At 42.4% G+C, this 26,289-nt stretch overlaps 1 protein-coding gene across 1 annotated transcript in view; it reads left to right on the forward strand.

Annotated features, from left to right (window-relative positions):
- The window catches only part of LOC141101706 (vomeronasal type-2 receptor 26-like), a 173,799-nt gene extending 147,510 nt beyond the window's left edge, over positions 1–26,289 (forward strand). Inside the window, exons 4-6 of the mRNA XM_073594171.1 lie at positions 8,940–9,170; positions 14,574–14,697; positions 25,397–26,289. Of these exons, the coding sequence (XP_073450272.1) occupies positions 8,940–9,170; positions 14,574–14,697; positions 25,397–26,289 (1,248 nt within the window). The remainder of the gene's footprint in view (positions 1–8,939; positions 9,171–14,573; positions 14,698–25,396) is intronic.

Raw genomic sequence — 26,289 nt, forward strand, 5'->3', positions numbered from 1 at the left:
TAAAGAGCCTCTGACGGAGGTTCTTTACCATGTGATCAGCCATGTCCAATCACGGCTGATCACAATGTAAACAGGAAAAGCCATGTATCAGCTTTTCCTCACTCGCGTCTGACAGGCGCGAGTAGAGGAGAGCCGTACGGCTGCTCTCCTGCCCCCCCTGAGGATTCCCCTTTTTCAGACCGCCAGGGATGCCGCCAGGACACCAGAGATTGCCCCCACTGATGACCACCAGGTATGCCACCCATGGCCACCATCCATGCCCATCAGTGCCCACCTATCAGTGCCCATCAGTGCCACCTATCAGTGCCACCCATAAGTACCCATCAGTGCAGCCTTTCAGTGCCCATCAGTGCCGCCTATCAGTGCCTATCAGTGCCACCTATGAGTGCCAATCAGTGCTGCCTATCAGTGCTGCATACTAGTGCCACCTATCAGTGCCCATCAGTGCTGCATATTAGTGGCCATCATCAGTGCCAACTCATTGGTGCCACCTCATCAGTGCCCATCAGTACCCATCAGTGCAGCCTCATCAGTGCCCATCAGTGAAGGAGAAAACAGTTATTTATAAAATGTTATAACAGAAACAAAGAAAAACTTTTTTTTTTTCCTAATTTTTTTTTTTTATTTGTTGCACAAAAAATAAAAACCCCAGCAGTGATCAAATACCACCAAAAGAAAGCTCTATTTGTGGGAACAAAATGATAAAAATTTGTTTGAGTACAGTGTAGCATGACCGCACAATTGTCATTCAAATTGTGACAGCGCTGAAAGCTGAAAATTGGCCTGCGCAGGAAGGGGGGAAAGTGTCTGGTATTGAAGTGGTTAACATCTTACTTCTAACACAACTTTATCTGTACTCTTGAACTGAATACTCTTGCATTTCTGGACCAAAGTAGCAACAACGCCCAGGGTTATCACTACTCTTTATAATACACTTCAGTCTAAATGTCTGTTTAGCAAATCAAGTCTGTTACTTACATGGGGCAAGGAAATCCATATCTCATTCACCAATACACAATGGCTGAAGGCCATAACTTGTAGTTATATATATTACAAATGCACCACTTACTGGGAAATGTCTGAAAAAATCACTTGAGATTGTACATAACCCCCTACAGTGTCCAAATTTGCTATCCTACCGGAACACAATTGTTGGAAAGGTTGTGGCTTAATTAGCACCTTGATGCATATGCTATGGTCCAGCCCTCATCTTCATAGTATTTGGAGATCAATATTAAAACTGATTTCAGCAATCACAGGGCTAACCATAAAATCTAATCCTGTACTCACTCTTCTTAATAAAGGAACAAAGAAAGTACCCTCTGACATAAAGTCTATTACTATGCATGTTTTGTTTGCAGCTAGGCTCTCCATAACTAGAAGATGGAAATCTAACGAGATTTGAAATATCATTGAAGTGAAAAGGCTAATAGCTTTAGGCTACGAATATGAAAAGCATATAGCTTATATTCTGTTTCAAGCTGACAAGTTCCATAGGCCTTGGACAATTTAGGAAGCATAATTAGGAGGACAGACTTAGATAATGGGAATGCTCAATAGTGTTTACTAACTACCGAGTTACAAACTGTACTTATTATGGAGCAGTGCAGTTTGCACTCTAATTACTGTCTTGTTGACTTGTTTTATTTTTCGAATTTACAGTGATACCTCGGTTCACAAACACTTCTGTTCACAAACAACTCGGTTTGTGAACAGAAGAGTTCACAAAAATTTGCTTTGGTACATGAACGCCGCTATAGTTCACGAACATGAGCCGCGGCCATCTTCCTTGCTCTGACACGTGGTCACGACTTCCTGTAGGTGAGATTGCGGTCACAGAGAGACACTGAAAGTGTACTGTGAAGACACTTACAGTATTGAGGAGTTTTGAGAAGCTTTTTTGTGTGCTTTTAGCACAAGCTGTACAGCATTGTACTGTACATCTCTGTGCACACTCATTGTAAAGCTTTTTTGTGTGCTTTTTATCACATACTGTACTGTACCGGACGTCCAGTATGGCTCCAAAGAAAATTCAGAGCAAGCATGTTGGTAAGAAGAAAGTGCAGAGCAGTAATGAAAGTGACAAGACACTTTAGAGCAAGCATGGTGGTAAGAAGAAAGTGCAGAGCGGTAATGAAGGTGACAAGAATGTTCAGAGCAGTAATGAAGGTGACAAAAAGTGCGGAGCGGTAATGAAGGTGACAAGAATGTTTAGAGCGGTAATGAAGGTGACAAAAAGTGCGGAGCGGTAATGAAGGTGACAAGAATGTTTAGAGCGGTAATGAAGGTGACAAGAAAGTGCAGAGCGGTAATGAAGGTGACAAAAAGTGCGGAGCGGTAATGAAGGTGACAAGAATGTTTAGAGCGGTAATGAAGGTGACAAGAAAGTGCAGAGCGGTAATGAAGGTGACAAAAAGTGCGGAGCAGTAATAAAGGTGACAAGACTCTTCATAGCAAGCATGATGGTAAGAAGAAAGTGCAGAGCGGTAATAAAGATAATGAAGGTGACAAGAATGGAATGTGCAGAGCAGTAATTAAGGTGACAAGAAAGTGCAGAGTGGTAATCAAGGGGACAAGAAAGTGCAGAGCGGTAATGAAGGTGACAAGAAAGTGCAGAGCGGTAATGCAGGTGACAAGAATGTGCAGAGCAAGCATGGTGGTAAAAAGAAATTACAGAGCGGTAATGAAAGTGACAAGACTGTTCAGAGCAGGAATTGTAAGAATAAGGTTGTGAAGAAAATAACCATTAAGCTGAAGAAGGAAATTGTAGAAAAGCATGACCGTGGTATTCGTGTGACAGATCTGGCCTCGGAGTATAAGATGACAAAGTCAACAATCTTGACTATTTTGAAGAAGAAAGCTGCCATCAAAGGAGCTGATGTGGGAAAAGGAGTAACAATGTTAACCAAGCAGAGGATACAAGTGCTGGAAGAGGTGGAAAAACTTTTTGTTAGTGTGGTTGAATAAGAAACAGCTGGTAGGTGATAGTGTTAGTGAGGCTATGATCTGTGAAAAAGCCAAGAAATTGAACAGTGATTTACTGAAAAAACAACCCTCTACAAGTGCAGCAAGTGAAGAATTTAAAGCCAGTAGAGGGTGGTTTGAAAAATTCCGCAAAAGAAGTGGCATCCACAGTGTGAAAAGACATGGTGAGCCTTCCAGTTCTGACGAGGCCGGTGCAGAATCCTGCAAGAAAGAATTTACTGAATTCATGAAAACAGAAGGATACGTCGCTCAACAAGTGTTCAACTGTGATGAAACAGGGCTCTTCTGGTAAAAGCTGCCGACAGAATCTATATCACGCAGGAGGAAGAGGCACTGCTGGGGCACAAGCCCATGAAGGACAGATTCACCCTTTTGCTGTGTGTGAATGCAAGTGCCGATCTGAAGATTAAGCCACTACTGGTGTACCATTCCCAGACTCCTTGTGCATTCAGGGAACAGAATGTGAACAAGGCCAGACTGCCTGTCATGTGGAGGGCCAATGCGAAAGCTTGGGTCACAAGCTGCACGAGGTGTTCGCACCCACCGTAAGAAAATATCTTTCTGACAACCAACTGCCTGAAAGGTGTCTTCTTCTGATGGACAATGCCCCGGCACACCCTCCCGCCTTGGTGGATGATATGGACGCTGAGTATGACTTTATAAAGGTCAAGTTCCTTCCCCCAACACGACACCTCTTCTGCAGCTCATGGACCAGCAAGTGATCTGAAACTTCAAGAAGCTGTACACAAAGGCGCTCTTCACTAGGTGTTTTATTGTCACTGAAGAGATGTCCTTGAGTCTGAAGGAATTCTGGAAGAAGCATTTCAATGTTTTCCACTGCATTAACCTCATTGACGAAGTCTGGAAAGATGTTATTCACCAAACATTAAACTCAGCTTGGAGGAAACTGTGGCCAGAATGTGTCACTGAACGTGACTTTGAAGGGACTGATGCAGAGGTAGTGGAAGAGATTGTGTCCATGGGCAACAGTATGGGTCTGGGTGTCGATGGTGCAGACATAGAGGCACTTGTTGTGGAACATTAGGAGGAGTTGACCACAGAAGAACTTTCTGAACTCCACAGTGAGTAGCAGAAGGTGCTTATTGAGTAGCAGAAGGTGCTTATTGAGGAGCATTCCACTGAGGAAGAGGAAGACAGGGAGGAGGTTAGCAGTGATGCCATAAAATCTATTATTGAAAAATGGAATGAGTGCCATGATGTTTTTGAGAAGCACCACCCCAACATAACTGTAACGAACAGAGTGTTAAATCTGATGAACGATAACATGGTCTCTCATTTCCAGAGGGTTATGCAGTCCAGGAAAAGACAAGTGACATTGAACAGATTTTTCACCAAAACTGAGCCTGCGGCTAAGAGACAAAGAAGAGAGGAAACCCCTGAAGGAGATCTCCCCAATGGCCTTATGGAGGGGGTCTCCGAACAATAACCGCCTGCCACCCGCCTTCCCCCACACCAGAAGTCGTCTCAAGCAAGGTTAGTGTTTTTTCTCTCTTCATACTGTACTGTACTTTGTTTCATATTTTTGTGGTTCAAAAACAAAAAAGTTCAGAGAGGATATTGAACCCTATGGGAAAATTTGCCTCAGTAAGCGACCAATTCAGTTCGCGACCAGAGTCGTTTCATTAATTAAGTTTGTGAACCGAGGTATCACTGTATCTATATACTGTACACTGTTCAAAAAAAATGAAAGGAACACTTTTTAATCAGAGTATAGCATCAAGTCAACTAAACTCCTGGGATATTGATCTGGTCAGTTAAGTAACGGTGGGGGGGGGTTGTTAAGCAGTTTCAGCTGCTTTGGTGTTAATGAAATTAACAACAGGTGCACTAGATGTGCAACAATGAGATAACCTTCAAAAAAGGAATGGTTTTACAGGTAGAGGCCACTGACAATATTTTTTCCCTACTCATCATTTCTGACTGTTTTTCACAAGTTTTGCACTTGGCTAGGGTCACTGTCACTACTGGTAGCATAAGACGATACCTGGACCCTATAGAGGTTGCACAGGCAGTCCAACTCCTCTAGGATGGCATATCAATACGTGACATTGCTAGAATGTTTGCTATGTCCCCCAGCACAATCTCAAGAACATGCAGGAGATTCCAGGAGACAGGCAGTTACTCTAGGAGAGCTGGATAGGGCCATAGAAGGTCCTTAACCCATCAACAGGACCGGTATCTGCTCCTTTGTGCAAGGAGGAACAGGTGAGCACTGTCAAAGCCCTACAAAATGACCTCCAGCAGGCTAGTGTGAATGTCTCTGACCAAACAATCAGAAACAGACTTCATGTGGGTGGCCTGAGGGCCCGACTTCCTCTAGTGGCACACTACCCAACACCTTGGAGCTCAATTGGCATTTGCCATTGAACACCAGAATTGGAAGGTCCCCCACTGGTACCCTGTGCTTTTCACAGATGAAAGCAGGTTTACCTTGAGCACATGTGATAGACGTAAAAGGGTCTGGAGAAGCCATGAAGAAAGTTAGGTGGTGGGTCAGTGATGGTCTGGGGAGGCATACCCTTGGAGGCATGCACAGACGTCTACAGAGTAGACAATGGCACTCTCACTCATTGTCAGACTCTACGCTGGTGCAGTGGGTCCTGGGTTCCTCCTGGTGCACGACAATGCCCGGCCTCATGTGGCAAGACTATGCAGCCAGTTCCTGGAGGATGAAGGACTTGATACCATTGAATAGACTCACACTCACCTGACCTAAATCCAAAAGAACACCTCTGGAACATTATGTTTCAGTCCACCCGTCGCCTCCAGGTTGCACCTCAGTTTGTTAAGAAAGCTCAGCGATGCCCTGGTCCAGATATGGGAAGAAATACCCCAGGACACCCTCCGTCGTCTCATTAGGAGCAGGCCCCGACATTGTCAGGCATTCATACAAGCACGTGGGGGCCATACAATCTCCTGAGCACTATTTTTAGTTTGTGCAATATAATTTCAGCAAATTGGACTAGCCTGCTGACTGATTATTTTCACTTTGATTTTTGGGGTGTCTTTGAATCAAGCCCCCTGTAGGTTGATAATTTTCATTTCCATCAAACGATGTGGCATCCTTTCATTCCTAACACATTACCCAGTCCATATCAGTATAGATATCCAGCATGATAGTTTTCCCTATTGAGATCTGATGTGTTTTCAAAGTGTTCCTTTAATTTTTTTTTTGAGAAGTGTATATAAGTTTTACTATGTGATACTAAACCCACAACAGTAAAATCAGTCTGTTTATGAATATGTATATGCATATATGTATATGCAGGCTTGCTATACTCACTGTGGAGCCTAAGGGGTTAATCATCTGCATTGTGTAAAAAAAAAAAACTGGTCGATCTGGTATGCAAAGATCCTCCTCTTCTTCCACTGACTCCAGAACAGGTCCGGATAAGACAGAGTTACTGGAGTCAGGCTGCACACGCTCAGCTTATTGTGTATTGCTAAAGAGTTTTTTTTTTTTTCTTTGGATAGTGCATGTGATCAGCACTGTCCAGGCAGAGGGTCAGAGGTCCTTGATCCTGATAGGACAGCTCAGTGCAGTATGAAAACTCCTCCTACAAGCTTTAACCAGGAACTGTAATGCCCTGTACACACGGTCGGACATTGATCGGACATTCCGACAACAAAATCCATGGATTTTTTCCAACGGATGTTGGCTCAAACTTGTCTTGCATACACACGGTCGCACAAAGTTGTCGGAAAATCCGATCGTTCTGAACGCGGTGATGTAAAACACGTACGTCGGGACTATAAACGGGACAATAGCCAATAGCTTTCGTCTTTTAATTGAATCTGAACATGCGTGGCACTTTGTCCGTCGGATTTGTGTACACACGATCGGAATTTAAAGGATCAAATTTTGTTGTCGGAAAATTTTATAGCATGCTCTCAAACTTTGTGTGTCGGAAATTCCGATGGAAAAAGTCCGATGGAGCCCACACACGGTCGGAATTTCCTTCAACAAGCTCCGATCGCACATATTCCTTCGGAAAGTCCGACCGTGTGGACAGGGCATTAGAAGTCACAAGACTGCTTTATACTGTTGATGAGAAAAGGTATTTTGCAGTTTATAATTACTAAAACAATTGAATTTCCATGTTCTGTGTACTGTGGGAGGCCAGATATAGTGAATGCAGGCTCCTGGGTTTAGTAACACTTTAACACTAACTGTGTTGGAGAAATATGCCGATTGTTGTTGAGAAGGCATATATTCTACAGTGCTGTGTTGCACTAGATAAGTTTACCTTATGTACCTATTGCAACTGTTAAACAAGCATTATCTCATATGAGTATACACTGTTTTGAGTCAAATATATGTAGGACTGACCCCCGAAGGAGCTGATGGTATTTGATCGGCCCTGTACTCTCTTCCTACACCCTCCAATAAATTGGCTCAATACCCTTGACACAGCTGTGGTGCAGTGTTGGTGTTAAGCTAATGACAAAGAATAGTCCCACAATGTAAAATACAGTTATAGTGTACCTTTACCTATGTATCTGTTGCTCCACCTGCAGGAAAAGGACAACACTGCACACAAATTGTAATTTACCAGAATGAATTATTTTACTGAAACTGGTATTAAACAGAAATTATAATGACTATACTGTCACACAAACGTAGCGCAACAGCACAGTGGATATTCACAACAATCTCAACATGTAATGATTTCTTATATAACCCCTGTGTGCGTGTCTCCAAGTGGGACCAATGTTCAGAGTGACAATGCCCTAACTCTGAACACCTTCCCACTTCCAGCACACTGTAATAAACACAGAAATACAGAAATATCAGTACCCCACAATACAATCACTAGGGAGCTCCCCCGCTTTAATAATGCAGTTCCTTCACTATTGTGACTGAATGCAAGGCCTTGCAATAATAGAGGTAGTCCTTTATCTTCTGTCTTCTGCTAGCTATTGTATTGTAATACTTATAATCCAACCAATAAAACAGTATAGAGTAATGTACAGCAGTAACTTCAATCATGTGAAGTAGTTGTGAACTCCTTCCCAAAGGTAATGAACTTCCAGCGACAGTCACTGGGTAACGAAATAAAGCTTGAGGCCTGTGCAAGTGTAACTCTTTCCAAACTGAACTGTTCTGTGGGACTAACGGTCCCAGCAACACTTTGCAATCAATCTAAGTGTGTAAAATGAGGTACAAATTCCTGGGCGCCAGCCCTCTCACCACACTAGGTCCAGACAGATGGATGCCTCCCTCCACAAATTCTCAGTCTGCATGCCGCGTCCACACCGTCACCCTGTTCCGTTCACAAGATGACAGGGAGTCCTCAGTTACCTCCGCCAAGGGCCTCTGGATCCTTGCCGATCCGACCACACTCCAGCACACTGTGGTGTGAACTTCCCCACAGGCTTCCAGTTCGCTCCACACAATGTAGGCCGCAGCTCTTCGGGACACACACAGCCACAGAGCCCTGCTGGCAGGCCAGGTGTCCCCGGAAGAAGATAAAGAAAATGGCCACGTGGGCCCTTTTATTGCCTACTAGCATGCAGTTCAGTCGCCCAGTGTTCTTGGGTAAACAAGTGAGTATTCTGGGTAAGTGAGTTCTTTCACTAAGCAAAACATTAAGTCACTTCCTGCTTAGCCTGTGTGTCAAAAATAAGGAAATCTATTCACATTTTTACCTCTTGAGGGAGCCAAATACCAGTATATAACATTGTCTATCACTTTTACAGTATATGGCATTAGAAAGCAAACATGTCAGCGTTACATATATATGTTATCTTTGTATTTTATTGAAAATTATTAAAACAATTGAATTTAAAATAAGGCATATAATATAAACAGAAAGACTGTAAAAAAAAAAAAAGTGTTGATACATGGGGATGGAGAAACAAGGGAAAGCAAGATATAAACAAATTGAACTTCAGCTTTAACATGTTCAAGTTTTTTTTTTTTTGTCCTCCAGTTGCATAAATATGTGAAACAAATAAAAAATCCATATAAGACGGCAGACAGAATGACCTTCTTTGATGAAAATGGTGAATTTCCTTTCCACTACAATATAGTTAATGGGTTGAAGTCCTTCCGCGAGCTTAGAAGTGATGCTGATGTTGGTTCATACACACCATGGGCTAAAGAAGAAGACCAACTTCACATTGACCCCAACAAAATAACATGGGATCAAGACAATAATACGGTGAGGAGGAGCACATGTGACACTCACTTTTCATGACATTGGCCGCCCATTGTACAATTTTCACAACAGATATGTAAAAATGATAGTCAATCAATGACATTTCTTAGCATCACCCATGAACTTTATTGCTTCAAATAGTATATTAGCCTTATCTGCCCTTCACATATAGGTATAAATAACAGAAATGAAACATTGTAGGGATAATTTCCTACTCGTACTCATGGACTATGGGGTTCTCTACTGGAATTGACTTCTGTCCCTCAGGGTAAAATGATTTCAAGTGTATGTAACCCATACTCTCCTATTCCTCCTGTTTGGTCTGTTAAATATACCATTGAAATTACCGTATATACTCAAGTATAAGCTGAGATTTTCAGCCCTCTCTTCACCGCCGTCTGCCTACCTGATCAGCGTGTCATGCAGACAGACGGCGGCCAGCGTGTAATAAAAACATACAGCGGCCATTTCAGTTTTCAAAAGCCGCCCCTCCTCCTCGTCTGTGATAGAACACTCAATTTCCCAGCAGTCAGTGTTCAGCCTATCACAGACATCCGCTCATCCTTGTCTGTGGTATGAGGATGAGCAGATGTCCGTGATAGGCTGAACACTGACTGCTGGGAAATTGAGTGTTCTGCCTATCACAAATGAGGAGGAGGCGCGGATTTTGAACACTGGAATGGCTGCCGTATGTTTATATGACATGCTGATCGGTGGATTTAGAGTGGCATACGGGGGCTGCAGATCGACACACCAAGGCATGCACAGGACACAGGTTGCCTGCAATGGACACAGGGAGGTATACAAAGGACACAGGTAGTCTGCAATTGACACAGGGAGGTATGAACAGGACACGGGTAGTCTGCAATGGACACAGGGAGGTATGCACAGGACACAGGTAGTCTACAATGGACACAGGGAGGTATACAAAGGACACAGGTAGTCTGCAATGGACACAGGGAGGTATGAACAGGACACGGGTAGTCTGCAATGGACACAGGGAGGTATACACAGGACACAGGTAGTCTGCAATGGACACAGGGAGGTATGCACAGGACACAGGTAGTCTGCAATGGACACAGGGAGGTATACACAGGACACAGGTAGTCTGCAATGGACACAGGGAGGTATGAACAGGACACGGGTAGTCTGCAATGGACACAGGGAGGTATACACAGGACACAGGTAGTCTGCAATGGACACAGGGAGGTATACACAGGACACAGGTAGTCTGCAATGGACACAGGGAGGTATACACAGGACACAGGTAGTCTACAATGGACACAGGGAGGTATGCACAGGACACAGGTAGTCTGCAATGGACACAGGGAGGTATACACAGGACACAGGTAGTCTACAATGGACACATGGAGGTATGCAGAGGACACAGGTAGTCTGCAATGGACACAGGGAGGTATACACAGGACACAGGTAGTCTACAATGGACACAGGGAGGTATACACAGGACACAGGTAGTCTGCAATGGACACATGGAGGTATGCAGAGGACACAGGTAGTCTGTAATGGACACAGGGAGGTATGCACAGGACACAGGTAGTCTACAATGGACACAGGGAGGTATACACAGGACACGGGTAGTCTGCAATGGACACAGGGAGGTATACACAGGACACAGGTAGTCTGCAATGGATGTAGGGAGGTATACACAGGACACAGGTAGTCTGCAATGGACACAGGGAGGTATACACAGGACACAGGTAGTCTGCAATGGACACAGGGAGGTATACACAGGACACATGTAGGCAGCAATGGACACAGGGAGGTATATACAGGACACAGGTAGTCTGCAATGGACACAGGGAGGTATATACAGGACACAGGTAGGCTGCAATGGACACAGGGAGGTATATACAGGACACAGGTAGCCTGCAATGGACACAGGGAGGTATATACAGGACACAGGTAGGCTGCAATGGACACAGGGAGGTATACACAGGACACAGGTAGTCTGCAATGGACACAGGGAGGTATATACAGGACACAGGTAGGCTGCAATGGACACAGGGAGGTATACACAGGACACAGGTAGGCTGCAATGGACACAGGGAGGTATACACAGGACACAGGTAGGCTGCAATGGACACAGGGAGGTATACACAGGACACAGTGAGGTAGGCAGATCTGCACAGGTAGGCATGCACAGGACACAAGGAGGTATGCAATAGACACAGTGAGGTATGCACAGGACACAGGGAGGTATGCAATAGACACAGGGAGGTATGCAATAGACACAGTGAGGTATGCACAGGACACAGGGAGGTATGCAATAGACACAGGGAGGCATGCACGTATGTATTGGTATTCCACGCTTAGGACGGGCTTGTAACCGAACTGCAGCCCCCCAGATAAAGAAAGCACCTAGGTGCGATCCAAATGCTATAAACCCTGATAAAATAGGGGATTGGCGCTGTTCACTGGTGAAAAAAATAAATAAATAAATAAATTAAACTATAAACAGACTCTTAACACAAGGGGAACATTACACCACAATTCTGGGTGAATGAAAAGTGAAACACAGTAAAATAGTACGTGTAAATAAATGTACTTGCTAAAAATACCAAAGAATGTGCAAACTGCCCAAAGTGAAGTTATATAAAATAATGGATAAAGCTCCAAACAATAATATAAGTGAATGATCAATCAGGTGTATAAAAAAATGAATAACATTTCACAAGATCCAAGGATAATAATCATTGAAAGGTATAAGTGAATTATGCCCTAAAAAAACACAAACACAGTGTTGCCCACTCCAGAGTGGTGTATATACTAGTAAAGTGAGATTGGATGGTGTTCAAAAAATAAAAAATAATAAAACCAAAAAAAGGACAATTTACATATGGTGTGCATAAAAGTGTGGTGTTAAGGATAAAAATTAATAAATGAAAAAAATTTAAAATTAATAAATGAAAAAATGAAAAAGTCCATGCATGCAAAAAATTCCAGAAAATGCCAAAAAATGCTGTATATATTAAAATGCTATAAATATTAAAAAAAGTCCAGTGTGCATAAAAAGTTCTTGTGCAACAAGCTAGTGTATCTTCAAATGGTTCCAGATAAGTTTGTCCCAATAGATATATACTGTCCTGTGTGGAGCCCCCTCTAGTGCCCCCACTCACCGGAACGCCCAACCCCTGCAGGGGTAATAGGCATGTAGATGTAAATCCGATGATCCAAGCGGTCGGTGTCCCCTTCACCACCTGCTCTCCACTTGTGTCACCAGGTCGCTCTCAAACGGCATCCACCCGGACAGCATACCATGTGCAGGGAGAAGAGAAGAGCCTCATAGTGTGATTCCAAATATAACTTTATTAAGCTCAGGCTTACATAAAACGAAAAAAATGTATGAACTAAAATCAAACAACTCTCTGCCGGCTGGCTCCACGCCAGAAGCCGCAGGCAGTGCAGTGTTAGCGGCGTGCGTTCCACGGCCGACTGCCGAAACCGGAAGTAAAAGACATAAACAGAAGGAAAAAAGGACGTATGCGTACCAAGAGGCCACGCCTTACTCGTTTCGTCATCAAGACGTCATCTGAGGTGCAAGTACATTTATTTTTAGCAAGTACATTTATTTACACATACTATTTTACTGTGTTTCACTTTTCATTCACCCAGAATTGTGGTGTAATGTTCCCCTTGTGTTAAGAGTCTGTTTATAGTTTAATTTATTTATTTTTTTTTTCACCAGTGAACAGCGCCAATCAGGGTTTATAGCACAGGGAGGCATGCAGCTGCAGATGGGCATTGTTGACCCTCTTTTCCACTTACAGTATCTGCTGCATTTCTCACCCTCGGCTTATACTCCAGTCAATAAGTTTTCCCAATTTTTTGTGGTAAATTAGGGCCTCAACTTATACTCGAGACGGCTTATACTCGAGTATATACGGTATTGTCTTATACTTGTGAAAATGAAAAAAAAAATAAACAGGGCAAGGCTGACACCATTCAGTTACAAAAATATTTTTTATTACACTTCAAAGTGCATGTAAACCTAAAATCCTTTGTTTCACTATGTTGGGCATCATGTCTCACTGCATTCAGTTTTCTTAGGCAATTCTTTTTTTGGGGAATCCTTTGCAGTTTCTGACCCGGAGATCACAACAGTAGCAGCTCTTCCTATAGCAGGCTGACAACACTAATCAACTTCCTCAATATTATCATTGTAAGTCTGCCATGAGTACTCCTCCAGTGTGAGGCGGTGGCTTAGTGTTGTCAGCCTGAAATAAGAAGAGTTGTTCCTGGCAGGATCTTCAGACTATACACGATATGTTGCCAGCCATACTGGAGAATAGATTTGGGGTTTGCATGCACTTTAACCACCTCAATACTGGGCACTTTTGCCTCCTTCCTTCCCAGACCAATTTTCAGCTTTCAGCGCTCTCACACTTTCAATGACAATTGCGCGGTCATGCTACGCTGTACCCAAATTAAATTTTTATCATTTTGTTCACATGAATAGAGCTTTCTTTTGGTGGTATTTATTCACGACTCAGTTTTATGTTTTTTGCGATATAAGCGAAAAAAGAGCAGAAATTTGGAGAAAAGAACAATATTTTCTTCTTTCTATTTTAAAAGAAATTCAATAAAATCGAATTTTGTTATAAATTTAAGCCAAAATGTATTCTGCTACATGTTTTTGGTAGAAAAAATCCTGTTAAGTGTATAATAATTGGTTTGTGTGATCACGGACACATGTGTGCAAATGATCATGTACAGATGTGCGCAGGTGACATATGTGTGCAGATAATCATTGGGACATGTGATTTTACTGGGACATATGTGGGGGACAGGTGTTTTTACTATGTGGGGACATGTGATTTGGGACATGTGTTTTGGGGACATTGTGTGTTTACTTTGTGTTTTTACATGTGTGTGGGGACACTAGACTGGTGATCAGTGAGTAAAAAGCTGTAAAAAACAGCTCATACTCACAGATCACCAGCCGGCTGCAGCGATCCGCTCTCCTCTCCTCACTGACAACTTCCGTGTAAGGAGAGGAGAGCCGATTGCCTAGCAACCGGCTCTGTGTTTACATCACATGACGGCTGTGATTCGACACGGCCGTCATGTGATCAGGAGGGCCAATCGCAGAGCCCTCCTGCCGATCGGAGATGCGCCGTGTCCGGGTGACACGAGCGCATCGGGATCGCGCCACTGCACGGGCACGCACGCGCGCGATCCCGCTCCTTTTGAGGGACGTACCTGAACGTCCACTCAGAAGGAGAGATAGCCCACCTGGCCGTTTATGTGCAGTCGCCGGGTGGGAAGTGGTTAAAGTGCAATGGAAACCATGGATAAGGAGATACAGTAATGTTTTGCAATGCACTAATATTGAATCTCCAATGTTATTTCACACAAGGAGACTTTTTTTTTCTTCACTTCCTTTAGATGCTGGATTCTAAGTGTGTGGCCTCTTGTTTGCCCGGTTACAGAAAAAAGCCAGGAGCTTCAATCCACTCTTGCTGCTATGATTGTGTCCCATGTTCAGAAGGGCAGATTTCCAATATGACTGGTATACCTTATTTATATACAGTTTTATTTATTAATGGTTTTTAAGTTTACACTGAAATTCACAGATGTGCACAATCAGAGTATAACATACTCTAGTGGTGCAGGGAATAACATGTGGGATGGTGTAATACTACTTGTAGCTTATACATTTTTGGACTATTGAGGGAAACCCTCATGTACTCAGAGTTCAAACTAACTATAGAAAGTTTACTGGGCTCTTATCATGTTAAGATCCTAGCACTGAGATTTAGGATTTTCAGTAAAGTCCATACACTACATGTAAGATATCGTTTAACCACTTGCCACCTGCCCCTCAAATGACGGCTGGGTGGTGCGGCTCTCGTTCTGGGTGGACGTCATATGATGGCTTCCCAGAATGACTGCTCTTGTGCGCCCCCGGTGGTGTGCAGTAATCAGGGCACTGATCATCAGTGCCCTGATTACAATTAAGTGCCCACCAGTGCCAGCAATCAGTGTCCACCAGTGCACACAAGTGCCAGCAATCAGTCCCCACAAGTGCCAGCAATCAGTGGCCATTAATGATACCAGTCAGTGCTGGCTATTAGTGCTGCCCATCAATGCCCATCACTTCTGCCCATCAATGCCCATCACTGCTGCCCATCAATGCCACCCATGAATGTCCATTCGAAAGCCGCCAGAACACAGTTAAAGTCTATGGGACATTAACATGAAAAATCAAAAGTGTTCATTTTAAAGGGATATATGCAAGTTATTGTCATAAAAAGTGTTTGGGGACCCGGATCCCTGGTCCTGCCCCAGGGGACATGTATCAATGACATTTTTTTTTTTTAAACGCCCATTTTTTCAGGAGCAGTGATTTTTTTAATGTTTAAAGCGGGGTTCCACCCAAATTTTGAACAATATCTGTATGTATTCTCTTACTTGCCTAGATGCTGACATGCCGTTTAAAAAAATTTAAATCACCGTAATTAACTTTTATTTTTCTATTCTTCTTTGCACTTCCTGGTTCTCCTCCCGTGGGAGTAGGCGTGTTTCTAGCCTCTCCCAGACTCCTGGGAGCTAGTCTCAGGCTTCCCAGGATGCCACTGAGCATGTGCGGGAACGAGCGGTGAATGCTGGGAGCACAGCATTCACCAAATCCAGGAAATAAATGCTTGTGGGCTTCAAATGCCCACAATGAAGATGGAAACCGCCTGCAGTGAATAATATAAGTTATTCTTTCTGACAAAATCTTACACAGGCGGACATATTACACACAATATGTGAGCATGTAATGCTGAGAAGAAAAGTTTGTGAATGAACTCAAAAAAAAAAAAAAACGATAGATAGGTGGACCCCTTCTTTAAAGTGAAACAATGAAAATGAAATATTCCTTTAAATATCATGCCTGGGGGGTGTCTATAGTATGCCTGTAAAGTGGCGCATTGTTTAGAACAGTACCACAGCAAAATGACATTTCTAAAAGAAAAATTGTCATCTAAAACTGATCGCGGCTGTAATGAATTGTCAGGTCTCGGCAATATAGATAATATTCATACCAGACCGGACTGAGTTTTAAGGGGAACCCCGAACCAAAATTTTTAAAAAAATTGCATGGGGGTCCCCCTAAGATCCATATCAGACCCTTATCTGAGCATGCAACCTGGCATTCCGCAGGTAAAGAGGGGGAACGGGAGAGCGCCCCCCCCCCCTGAACTTTACCAGGCCACATGCCCTCAACATGGGGAGGGTGCTTTGGGGTAGCCCCCGAAAGCACCTTGTCCCCATTCTGATGGGGACAAGAGCCTCATCCCCACAACCCTTGCCTGGTGGTTGTGGGGGTCTGCGGGCGGTGGGCTTATCGGAATCTGGAAGCCCTCTTTGACAAGGGGACCCCTAGATCCCAGCTACCCCCCCTGTGTGAAATGGTAGCGGGGTACAAGCACCCCTACCATTTCACAAAAAAATGTCAAAATGTTAAAAACAACAAGACACAGCTTGGGGACAAGTCCTTTATTATAAAAAATAAAAATTTCCCACAATGTCCATTGATCTTTTTTTATTACACCGCCCGGACCGAAAAAAAAAAAAAGCTGAGACCGATCCGCATCAATAGGAGGCTCCCACCATGTGACACTTCTTTGCTTGTGACAGTTCTTCTATAACTGAGGGCGGGGCCACCCGGTGACATACTCGGTTGACCCTGCTCCCCCTGACGCCAACATGGAGACAAGGTGCTTTGGGGGCTACCCCAAAGCACCATCCCCATGTTGAGGGCATGTGGCCTGATATGGTTCAGGAGGGGGGGCGCTCTCTCGTCCCCCCTCTTTTCCTACGGCCTGCCAGGTTGTGTGCTCAGATAAGGGTCTGGTATGGACTTTGAGGGTGACCCCATGCCATTTTTTTTTTAATCTTGGCACAAGGTTCCCCTTAAAAACCATACCAGAACTGAAGGGCCTGGTATTTTAGGGGGACCCCCATGCTTTTTTTTTTTAATTGCGCAGGGTTCCCCTTAATTTCAATATCAGACCCAAAGGGCCTGGTAATGGACTGGGGGGGGGACCCATGCTCTTTTTTTCAGTGAGTTTAACCATATTGCAGTGACCCGACAATTCAGTACAGCAGTTTTAAATGACAATTTTTCCTTTAAAAATGTAATTTTGCTGTGGTACTGTTCTAAACAGGGGAAAAATGTGCCACTTCAGGCATACTATAGACACCCCCAGGCACAATATTTAAAGGAATATTTCATTTTTATTGTTTCACTTTAAGCATTAAAAAAATCACTGCTCCCAAAAAAAACTGCCGTTTTTAAAAAATATTTTTGCATTGATATATGTCCCTTGAGGCAGGACCCGGGTTCCCAAACACTTTTTATGACAATAACTCGCATATAAGCCTTTAAAATTAGCACTTTTAATTTTTCATGTTCGTGTCCCATATACTTTAACGGTGTTCATGTGTTCTTGCTGAATTTTTTGCATGTTCTGCTCTGAACTGAACAGGCTCATCCCTAGCCATTGATCTTGACAGAGAAGTCAGGGGAAGGGGCACGTGGGGAGGAAATAATAATATATTATATGATATTATACTAAATTATATTTACTCTAATAATAACAAGATAATCTGCTGATTTACAGATGTGGTGACCAACCCAAAGATATCTACCTAAATTAAAGAAAAGAGAAAAATATGCAGTTAACATTTATGGGACCTATGCAGAGTCTCCACTTGTTGGTGAACAACAGGGTTGCACCAGGAAAATATATTCAGACTAGTGTTTCTCAACATTTTTCCAGAAGCAGCACTCTTTAAAAGTATTCAAAATCCAGAGGCACTCTGTCTAAAATATAAAAAATGTAAATGTTGCATATCAATGGAAAACCTGAACCTTTGATGATGCACTTAACTACCTTGATTACTGTATTTATTTGCATATAACACTCACTTTTTCACTATGAAAATCGGGTACAAATAGTGTTATATGCCAATACTTCAATTTTAGCTGCCTTGTAGGGGACAGGGAGGGGGGCGGGACGAGCGCCATCAGATTATATACAGTGAGAATCTCCTGTTTACTTGGCGGCCTCTGTAATAGGAAGTCCCGTCTCCTGGGCTGCTATTGGACCACTGTTCTGTCTATCATAGGAGATTCTCACTGTATGTAATCTGTCGGGGCTCCTCCCGCCCCCCTCCCTGTCCCCTCTAGGCTGCAGATGGGCATCGATCAGGCTGCACTGATGGCAATGGGGAGGCTGCTGCATAGATAGCAATGGTGAGGCTGCTGCATTGATGGCAATGGAGAGGATGCTGCATAGATGGCAATGGTGAGGCTGCATTGATGCGGACTGATGAGGCTGCATTGATGGCACTTGTGAGGCTGCAGATGGACATTGATCAGGCTGCATTGATGGGCAATGGTGAGGCTGCAGATGGGCACTGACCCTTATTTTGCTTCAAAGTTCCTTAATTAAAATTTTTTTTTCCCTGAAAATTCTCTCTTAAAATGAATGTGCGTGTTATACGCCTGTGTGTGTTATACGCCGATAAATACGGTAATTAACTTCCCATCAAAAGCCTCTCTTCACATCAAAAATCCCTCCACATATCGGAGTCCACCCTATACATCTGATTCCTCCCTGCATGTCAAATAGACATGTGCGGTTCGTTTTGTTCCGAATTAATATTCGGACAGATTTTTCATTATTCAGAGATGTCCGAATACCAAAATTACAGTATGAATTAAATTAACGAATGCTCCAAATAGTGAAACAAAATATATCCAAATTTCCAAAATACATATAGAATTTTACATTGAACTCCAGTCAAATTCTAACTCTAAACATATTCCTGAAATCAAAGACTGTGTGTGTAATTATAGCACCATTTCCAAATGATGCTGTTTTTGTTAAGCCAAAGGTGATTTAAAGAGTCATTGTAATTGTTTGATGAAGATTTTCCTTTTGTGTTTTGACTTTGCCACATTCACATAAAAAAAACAAAACAAAAAAAAAACGAAAGTTTTCGAATTGACCTATTCAAAATGTATCGATTTTAATGTTTTGAACTGAAAAAAAAACCGGTAATTTCGAAGAAAATTCGAAAAAGACATAAAACAATATCCAACTACGAATTCCGAAAATGAATATGAATTGAACGAATCAACCAAATTTAACAAACAAAATAACTAGATTAACCAAATCTTTTCGTCATGAACATGTCTAGTGTTAAAGTCCCCATTATATGTCAGAGTCCTCTCATCATCTCAGGTTATCCCCCATCACCAAGTTTTCTTATCACAAATGTGCTTGACCCTCCAAATACAATCTCCTTTTTATTGACCTGCAAGTCTTTTTCCCATGCAATAAATGAGTTCCCTGTAGGGAGAATGGTGTTAGGAAGGTAAAAAAGGAAGGTAAAAATCTCTAACTTCTAAAGATTCAGAAATATGTGGAGATATTTGCCATTTTGGCCTCCGGTGCTGGACTTCTAAGCTGTAAATGCTTTAAAATGTTTTATTATCTTATTTAACCACTTCTCGCCCGCCATATAGCAATATGACGTACATAAAGTGGTTCAGTTATCCTGACTGAACGTCATATGACGTCCAGCAGGATAAGCCGCGAGGCAAGCGGTGGTGTGGTGTGTCAGTCTGACACATTGCAACTCCGATCTAGGTAAAAAGCCTCTGACGGAGTGGATCATAGTGTAACCAGGAAACATTTTTATCAGCTTTTCCTCTATTGCGTTTGACAGACACGAGTATAGGAGAGCCAATTGGCTGCTCTCCTGACAGCAGGGTCTGCGCTGATTGATTATCGATTCAGCCCCCTCGAGAATGCCCACCCAGGACCACCAGGGATGCCACCCAGGACCACCAGGGATGTCCACCGATGATGTCCACCTATGACCACCAGGTATGCCACCCATGACCAGCAGGGATGTCGAACAGTGCCCATAAATGATGCCAATCAGTGCCCATCAGTAATGCCTGCCAGTGCCTCCTCATCAGTGATGCCTATCAGTGCCCATCAGTGAAGGAGAAAACTTACTTATTTACTAAATTTTATTACAGAAACAAAGAAACTTTTTTTTTCAAATTTGTTGGTCTTTTTTTGTTTATAGAGCAAAGAATAAAAACCGCAAAGGTGATCAAATACCACCAAAAGAAAGCTCTATTTGTGGGAACAAAATGATAAAAATTTTGTTTGGGTACAGTGTAGCATGACCGCGCAATTGTCATTTAAAAAGTGACAGCGCTGAAAGCTGAAAATTGGCTTGGGCAAGAAGGGGGGAAAATGCTTAGTATTGAAGTGCTTAAACCTGAATTGAATACACAATCTTATTTACTTGATAGCAGAAATAGACATAAGTAACATCTCTTAACCACTTGCCGACTGCCGCACGCCGATATACGTCGGTGCAATGGCAGCGGTGGGCAAATGGGCATACAGGTACGTCCCCTTTAATTTGCGGGCTAGTGAGCACGCGCGCCCATCGCGTACTGCATGATAATGCCCGTGGGTCCCGCGGACTCGATGTCCACTGTTGTCCCGCAATTGTGTCACATAGCGGCAGAACGGGGAGATGCCTATGTAAACAAGGCATTTCCCTGTTCTGCCTAGCAACATGACAGAGATCTACTGCTCCCTGTCAACAGGAGCAGTGATTTCTGTCATATTATAGTAAGCCAATCCCCCCATACAGTTAAGCCTCGCACACACAATCGGATTTTCTGCCAACAAAACCATGGACTTTTGTCTGAAGGCGTGTGTCTGGATTTTATCTTGCATACAAACAGCAAGGAATTGTCGGCCAACAAACACAAACATACTACGTGGATTTTCAGCTCTTTAGCTCCACCCTTTTGGCTCCTTCTGATAATTTCATGTTAGTAGAAGTTTGGTGAGTGTTGATTCATGCTTTTCATGTCACACTTTTCATTTAGCGCTTTTCAGTTAGCGCTTTTCATTTTGTGCTTTTTATTTCATGCTTTTCAGTTCATTTCTAAACGTCCGTTCATCAACCAGACATGTTGCGGAATCGGAGGAGATAATGTGTTATTTATTATTGGCCTTGGAGTTATTGCTTTGACCCAAGTCCAGTCCAGGAACAGGAGGAGGAGGAGTTCTTGGACCAAAAATTGGTTGCCTTTTTAGTCGTGACCAATTATGTCATATGCCTTTGCTGTGGGAGCTCCAGGAGAATAATCCAGATGATTTTCGGAATTATCCCCGGATGACGGACCCCCTGTTTTCACCAACTCTTGGCATTGTTGACCCCCTATATTAAAGTGCTTGTAAACCTAATAAAAAAAAAAACCTGCAAGACAAAGGCATAATGAGCTAGTATGCATAGCATACTAGCTCATTATTTATTACTTACCTTAGATCAAAGCCCCCGTAGCAGTCCTTGTTCACCGCTCCGGCTGGCAACATTTCTCCCGTGCATGCGCGTGGGAACCACTGGTAATGGCACAGTCTAACTGAAGCAAAAGCACGTACGTGCCATTGCTTTAGTTTGCTTCAGTGCACATGTGCTGATGACGTTGGCACATGCAAATACAGGGGATATCTCCTAAAGGCATAATATTATTCTAGATATCACAAGAAAAAAAAGCCTTTGAAAATTTGTTTGAAATAACTCCATTGGTATCACCAGCAAAGCAGCTTCATTATTATCCCATTAAAGAAGAAGAGAATTGTGCGCTGCATTTGGAGATTTCATAATTTGCCACATCACAAATGTTAATTCTCCATTACGGGGACTACTTTACAAGACCGACCGCTTCTGCTTTCGAGCATGCGTGTTTGTACTTTGGACTTTTGTCCGACGGACTTGTGTACATACACTCGGAAAATCCGACAACAGACAGTTGTCCGTGGAAAATTTTAAAACCAACATTTGTCATCCAACATTTGTCTGTGGAAAATCCAACAACAATTGTCCGATGGAGCGTACAAACGATCGGATTTTCCACCCACAGCCTGTCATCACACAATTCCCATCGGAAAATCCGAACGTGTGTATGAGGCTTTAGAATCACTCCCTAGGACATACTTAGCCCCTTGATCGCCCCCCTAGTATTTAACCCCTTCCCTGCCAGTGTCATTTACACAGTAATCAGTGCATTTTATAGCACTGATCGCTGTATAAATGACAATGGTCTCAAAATAGTGTCAAAAGTGTCCGATGTGTCTGCCGCAATGTCGCAGTCATGATAAAAATCGCAGATCGCCACCATTACTAATAATAATAATAAAAATGCCATAAATCTATCCCCTATTTTGTAGACGCTATAATTTTGGCGCAAACCAATCAATATACACTTATTGCGATTTTTTTTACCAAAAATATGTAGAAGAATACATATCAGCCTGAGGAAAAAAATATTTTTTTTATATTTTTTGGGGAATATTTATTATAGCAAAAAGTAAAAAAATATTGTTTTTTTTACAAAATTGTCGCTCTTTTTTTGTTTATAGCTCAAAAAATAAAAAACACAGAGGTGATCAAATACCACCAAAAGAAAGCTCTATTTGTGGGAAAAAAAGGACGTCAATTTTGTTTTGGTGTAACGTCACATGACCGCGCAATTGTCAGTTAAGGTGACGCAGTGCCGAATCGCAAAAAGTGCTCTGGTCAGGGAGGGGGTAAATCCTTCTGGGGCTGAAGTGTTTAAAGTTCTGTATATAAATGTTTTTCACACAAGATTCCCATCGGTTTCACCCAAGTCTTGGTGAAGGGGCTGATGTTGGACTCCTTAAAGGTGGTTTAGCCATTTAATATTTAAAATAAACCTAATTCTGAACTCAAACTATTTAGAGTGTCACTTCAATGTCCAGATTAACCACTTCAGCCCCGGAGGATTTGGCTGCTCAATGACCAGGCCATTTTTTGCGATTCGGCACTGCATCGCTTTAACTGACAATTGCGTGATCATGCAACGCTGTACCCAAACAAAATTGACGTCCTTTTTTCCCCACAAATAGAGCTTTCTTTTGGTGATATTTGATTATCTCTGAGGTTTTTATTTTTTGCGCTATAAACAAAAAAGAGAGACAATTTTGAAAAAAAATATATTTTGTACATTTTGCTATAATAAATATCCCCAATTTTTTTTAAAAAAAGCTAATTTTTTACTCAGTTTAGGCCGATATGTATGTATTCTTCTACATATTTCTGGTAATAAAAATCTCAATAAGCGTATATTGATTGGTTTGCACAAAAGTTATAGCGTCTACAAAATAGGGAAAATATTTATGGCATTTTTATTATTATTATTTTTTTTTACTAGTAATGGTGGTGATCAGCAATTTTTATCGGGACTGCAACATTATGGCGGACAGATCAGACACTTTTGATAGATTTTTGGAACCATTGACATTTATACAGCGATCAGTGCTATAAAAATGCACTGAATACTGTGTAAATGTCACTGGCAGGAAAGGGGTTAACACTAGGGGGCGATCAAGGGGTTAAATGTGTTCCCTGACTGTGTGTTCTAACTGTAGGGGGATGGGGGTGACTGGAGGAAATGACAGATCGTTGTTCCTAGCTAGTAGGAACTCACGATCTGTCACTCCTCTCCTCACAGAACAGGGATTTACACACACACGTCCCTGTTCTGGCTCTCATGCCTGCGATCACACGTGACCAGGCGTGTGCGCACGTCTGCTATCCCACTTAAAGGGATGGACGTACAGCTACGACGGTTCGCGGGATCGTCCCCACCTGCCGCAGTATAATGACGGCGGCTGGTCGGCAAGTGGTTAATGTGTCATTTAGTCCGAGAAAACTCTCATTACATGCTATATAACAGAGTGTGCATACTTACAAAGCCACTAAAGCATTTGTTTTGTGTAAAGTGAAATATACCTGATTGATCCTGCCTTCAGCTGTCCCTCCCATCTTCTCTGTGTTCCCAATGCAGGCTGAATTGTCTAAATGAGGTGGTGTCCCCTATTGAGCATGCTACAATTTCAGATCCCTTCCAAGCAATTCATTTCCTTCTTTTTCTTATCTGTGAAGCCCACATGACTATACTACCCTCTCTCCTCCTCCATGTCTCCCTTTTGCTAAAAACTATGGGGGTGGGATTTAATATGATGATTGATTACACTCACTAAGAAACTCACAAAAAGCTTTGTTTTACTACAAATCAGTATTAAATATATCACATGTAATTGCTAATACATGTAAAGTAAAAAAAGAGCCTTGGATGCAGATGTTATTTGAAAGTGAAAGCTAGAGTCAAAAATCGTTGACAACAGATTTGACATTCAATAAAGATTTTCAGGCAGCTATAAAATAGATTTTTGAGATGTATAATTTAATTTGAATTGCTGTTCTGAAACAAGTTTTTTTAATCATGTGACTGGCACAGCACCAATCAGGGTTGGCCAAACACAGACTCACACTGTAGAGAGAATACATCAGGTGAGTAACAGAAGCCCCTCCTAAGGATCTTTCCTTGCAGATACCAAAGAACAGGAAAACATTATGTGACCACAGAAAATCTTTGCAGGAATAAGGGATATAGAGGATTAAAAAATAAAAAAATAAATAAAAAAAATACAATGGCATCTTACTGTATATATGATTTACCGGTATGTAAGAAATGGCAATTAACACTTTTCAGTTTAGTATCACGTTAAGAGTTTTGAACAAAGTGTCCTTCTGTCCAAGTTCTCCTTATGAAGGCCTCTTCTTACAGCAGTTGTCTCTGCTATTGCCCAACACCAAGCTATAAATGTCTTTCTGTTAAAAAAAAAATCAGATTTCAGAATATTGATCCATTGTTCTAGTAATCAATGGGGTCAAGTCAATGTTTGCTTTTGTCTGTAGCAATTACAAAAAATCGAATAGACAGGATGGACAAATTTCCTCGAAGAAACTAAATTCTAACAGTAATTGTGGTTTCTGTTCCGATAATCAGATGTTAAAAGCAACTGATATTTTGAAGTATGTGATCTCTGATCCCTTCTTGGATCACATATCTAGTACGTGATCCAGCACAGCAGAGCCGCCTTGCCGTAATACAAGTAAGTGATACGGTCAGCAAGTTGTTACATTTATATAATATTTATATTTATATTGTATTTATTATTTATTAGAATTCCTTTCACTCACAGCTTTGATGGCAATTCAGTTGCTGGCTCTGATGCAACACAAGACAATTTGTTTTCTCAGAAGCTCTGACCCAGATACTCATTATGTTTGTATTTTTCTTCCTGCAGACAGTGAAAACTGCATGAAATGTCCTGATGATGAATGGCCAAATGAGAAGAAGGATCGGTGTGTTCCAAAATTGGTGGAATTTCTCTCCTACACTGATGATACCATTGTTGCGGTATTTTCAGCTGTCTCCATCCTCTGTTGTCTTCTGACTGGTTTAATATTGGGGATGTTTATACATTACCGGGACACCCCCATTGTTAAAGCTAATAACCAGAACCTGAGCTATCTTCTCCTGGTCTCCATCATGCTGAGCTTCCTCTGTGTCTTCCTGTTCCTTGGCCATCCAGTAGATGTAACCTGCATGCTGCGTGTAACCTCTTTTGGTGTCATCTTCTCAGTCGCTGTCTCTTCTCTCCTTGCCAAAAGTATCATGGTGTGTATTGCTTTTAAAGCCACCAAACCTGGGAGTCGCTGGAGGAAATGGATGGGAGCCACACTGCCCAATTTTATCATGGGTGTGTTCTCACTGGTTCAAGTAATAATCTGTGTCACTTGGTTGTCTATTTCTCCACCCTTCCATGATCAGGATACTCATTCTTATCAGGGGAAGATCATCATTCAGTGTAATGAGGGTTCAGTTATCGGCTTCTACTCTGTCCTGGGATATATGGGGCTTCTGGCAGCTGTGAGTTTCATTATAGCTTTTTTAGCCAGGACATTACCGGACAGTTTTAATGAGGCCAAGTACATCACCTTCAGCATGCTGGTGTTCTGCAGTGTCTGGATTGCCATGGTCCCGGCCTATCTGAGCACCAGAGGGAAATACATGGTGGCTGTGGAGGTTTTTGCAATAATAACATCAAGTACTGGACTTCTTGGCTGTATATTTTTCCCAAAATGTTACATAATTCTGTTCAGACCTGACCTCAATACAAAAATAGCTATCCACTAA

Source organism: Aquarana catesbeiana, linkage group LG01 (assembly GCF_042186555.1).
Source record: "Aquarana catesbeiana isolate 2022-GZ linkage group LG01, ASM4218655v1, whole genome shotgun sequence".
NCBI classification, from domain to species: domain Eukaryota; kingdom Metazoa; phylum Chordata; class Amphibia; order Anura; family Ranidae; genus Aquarana; species Aquarana catesbeiana.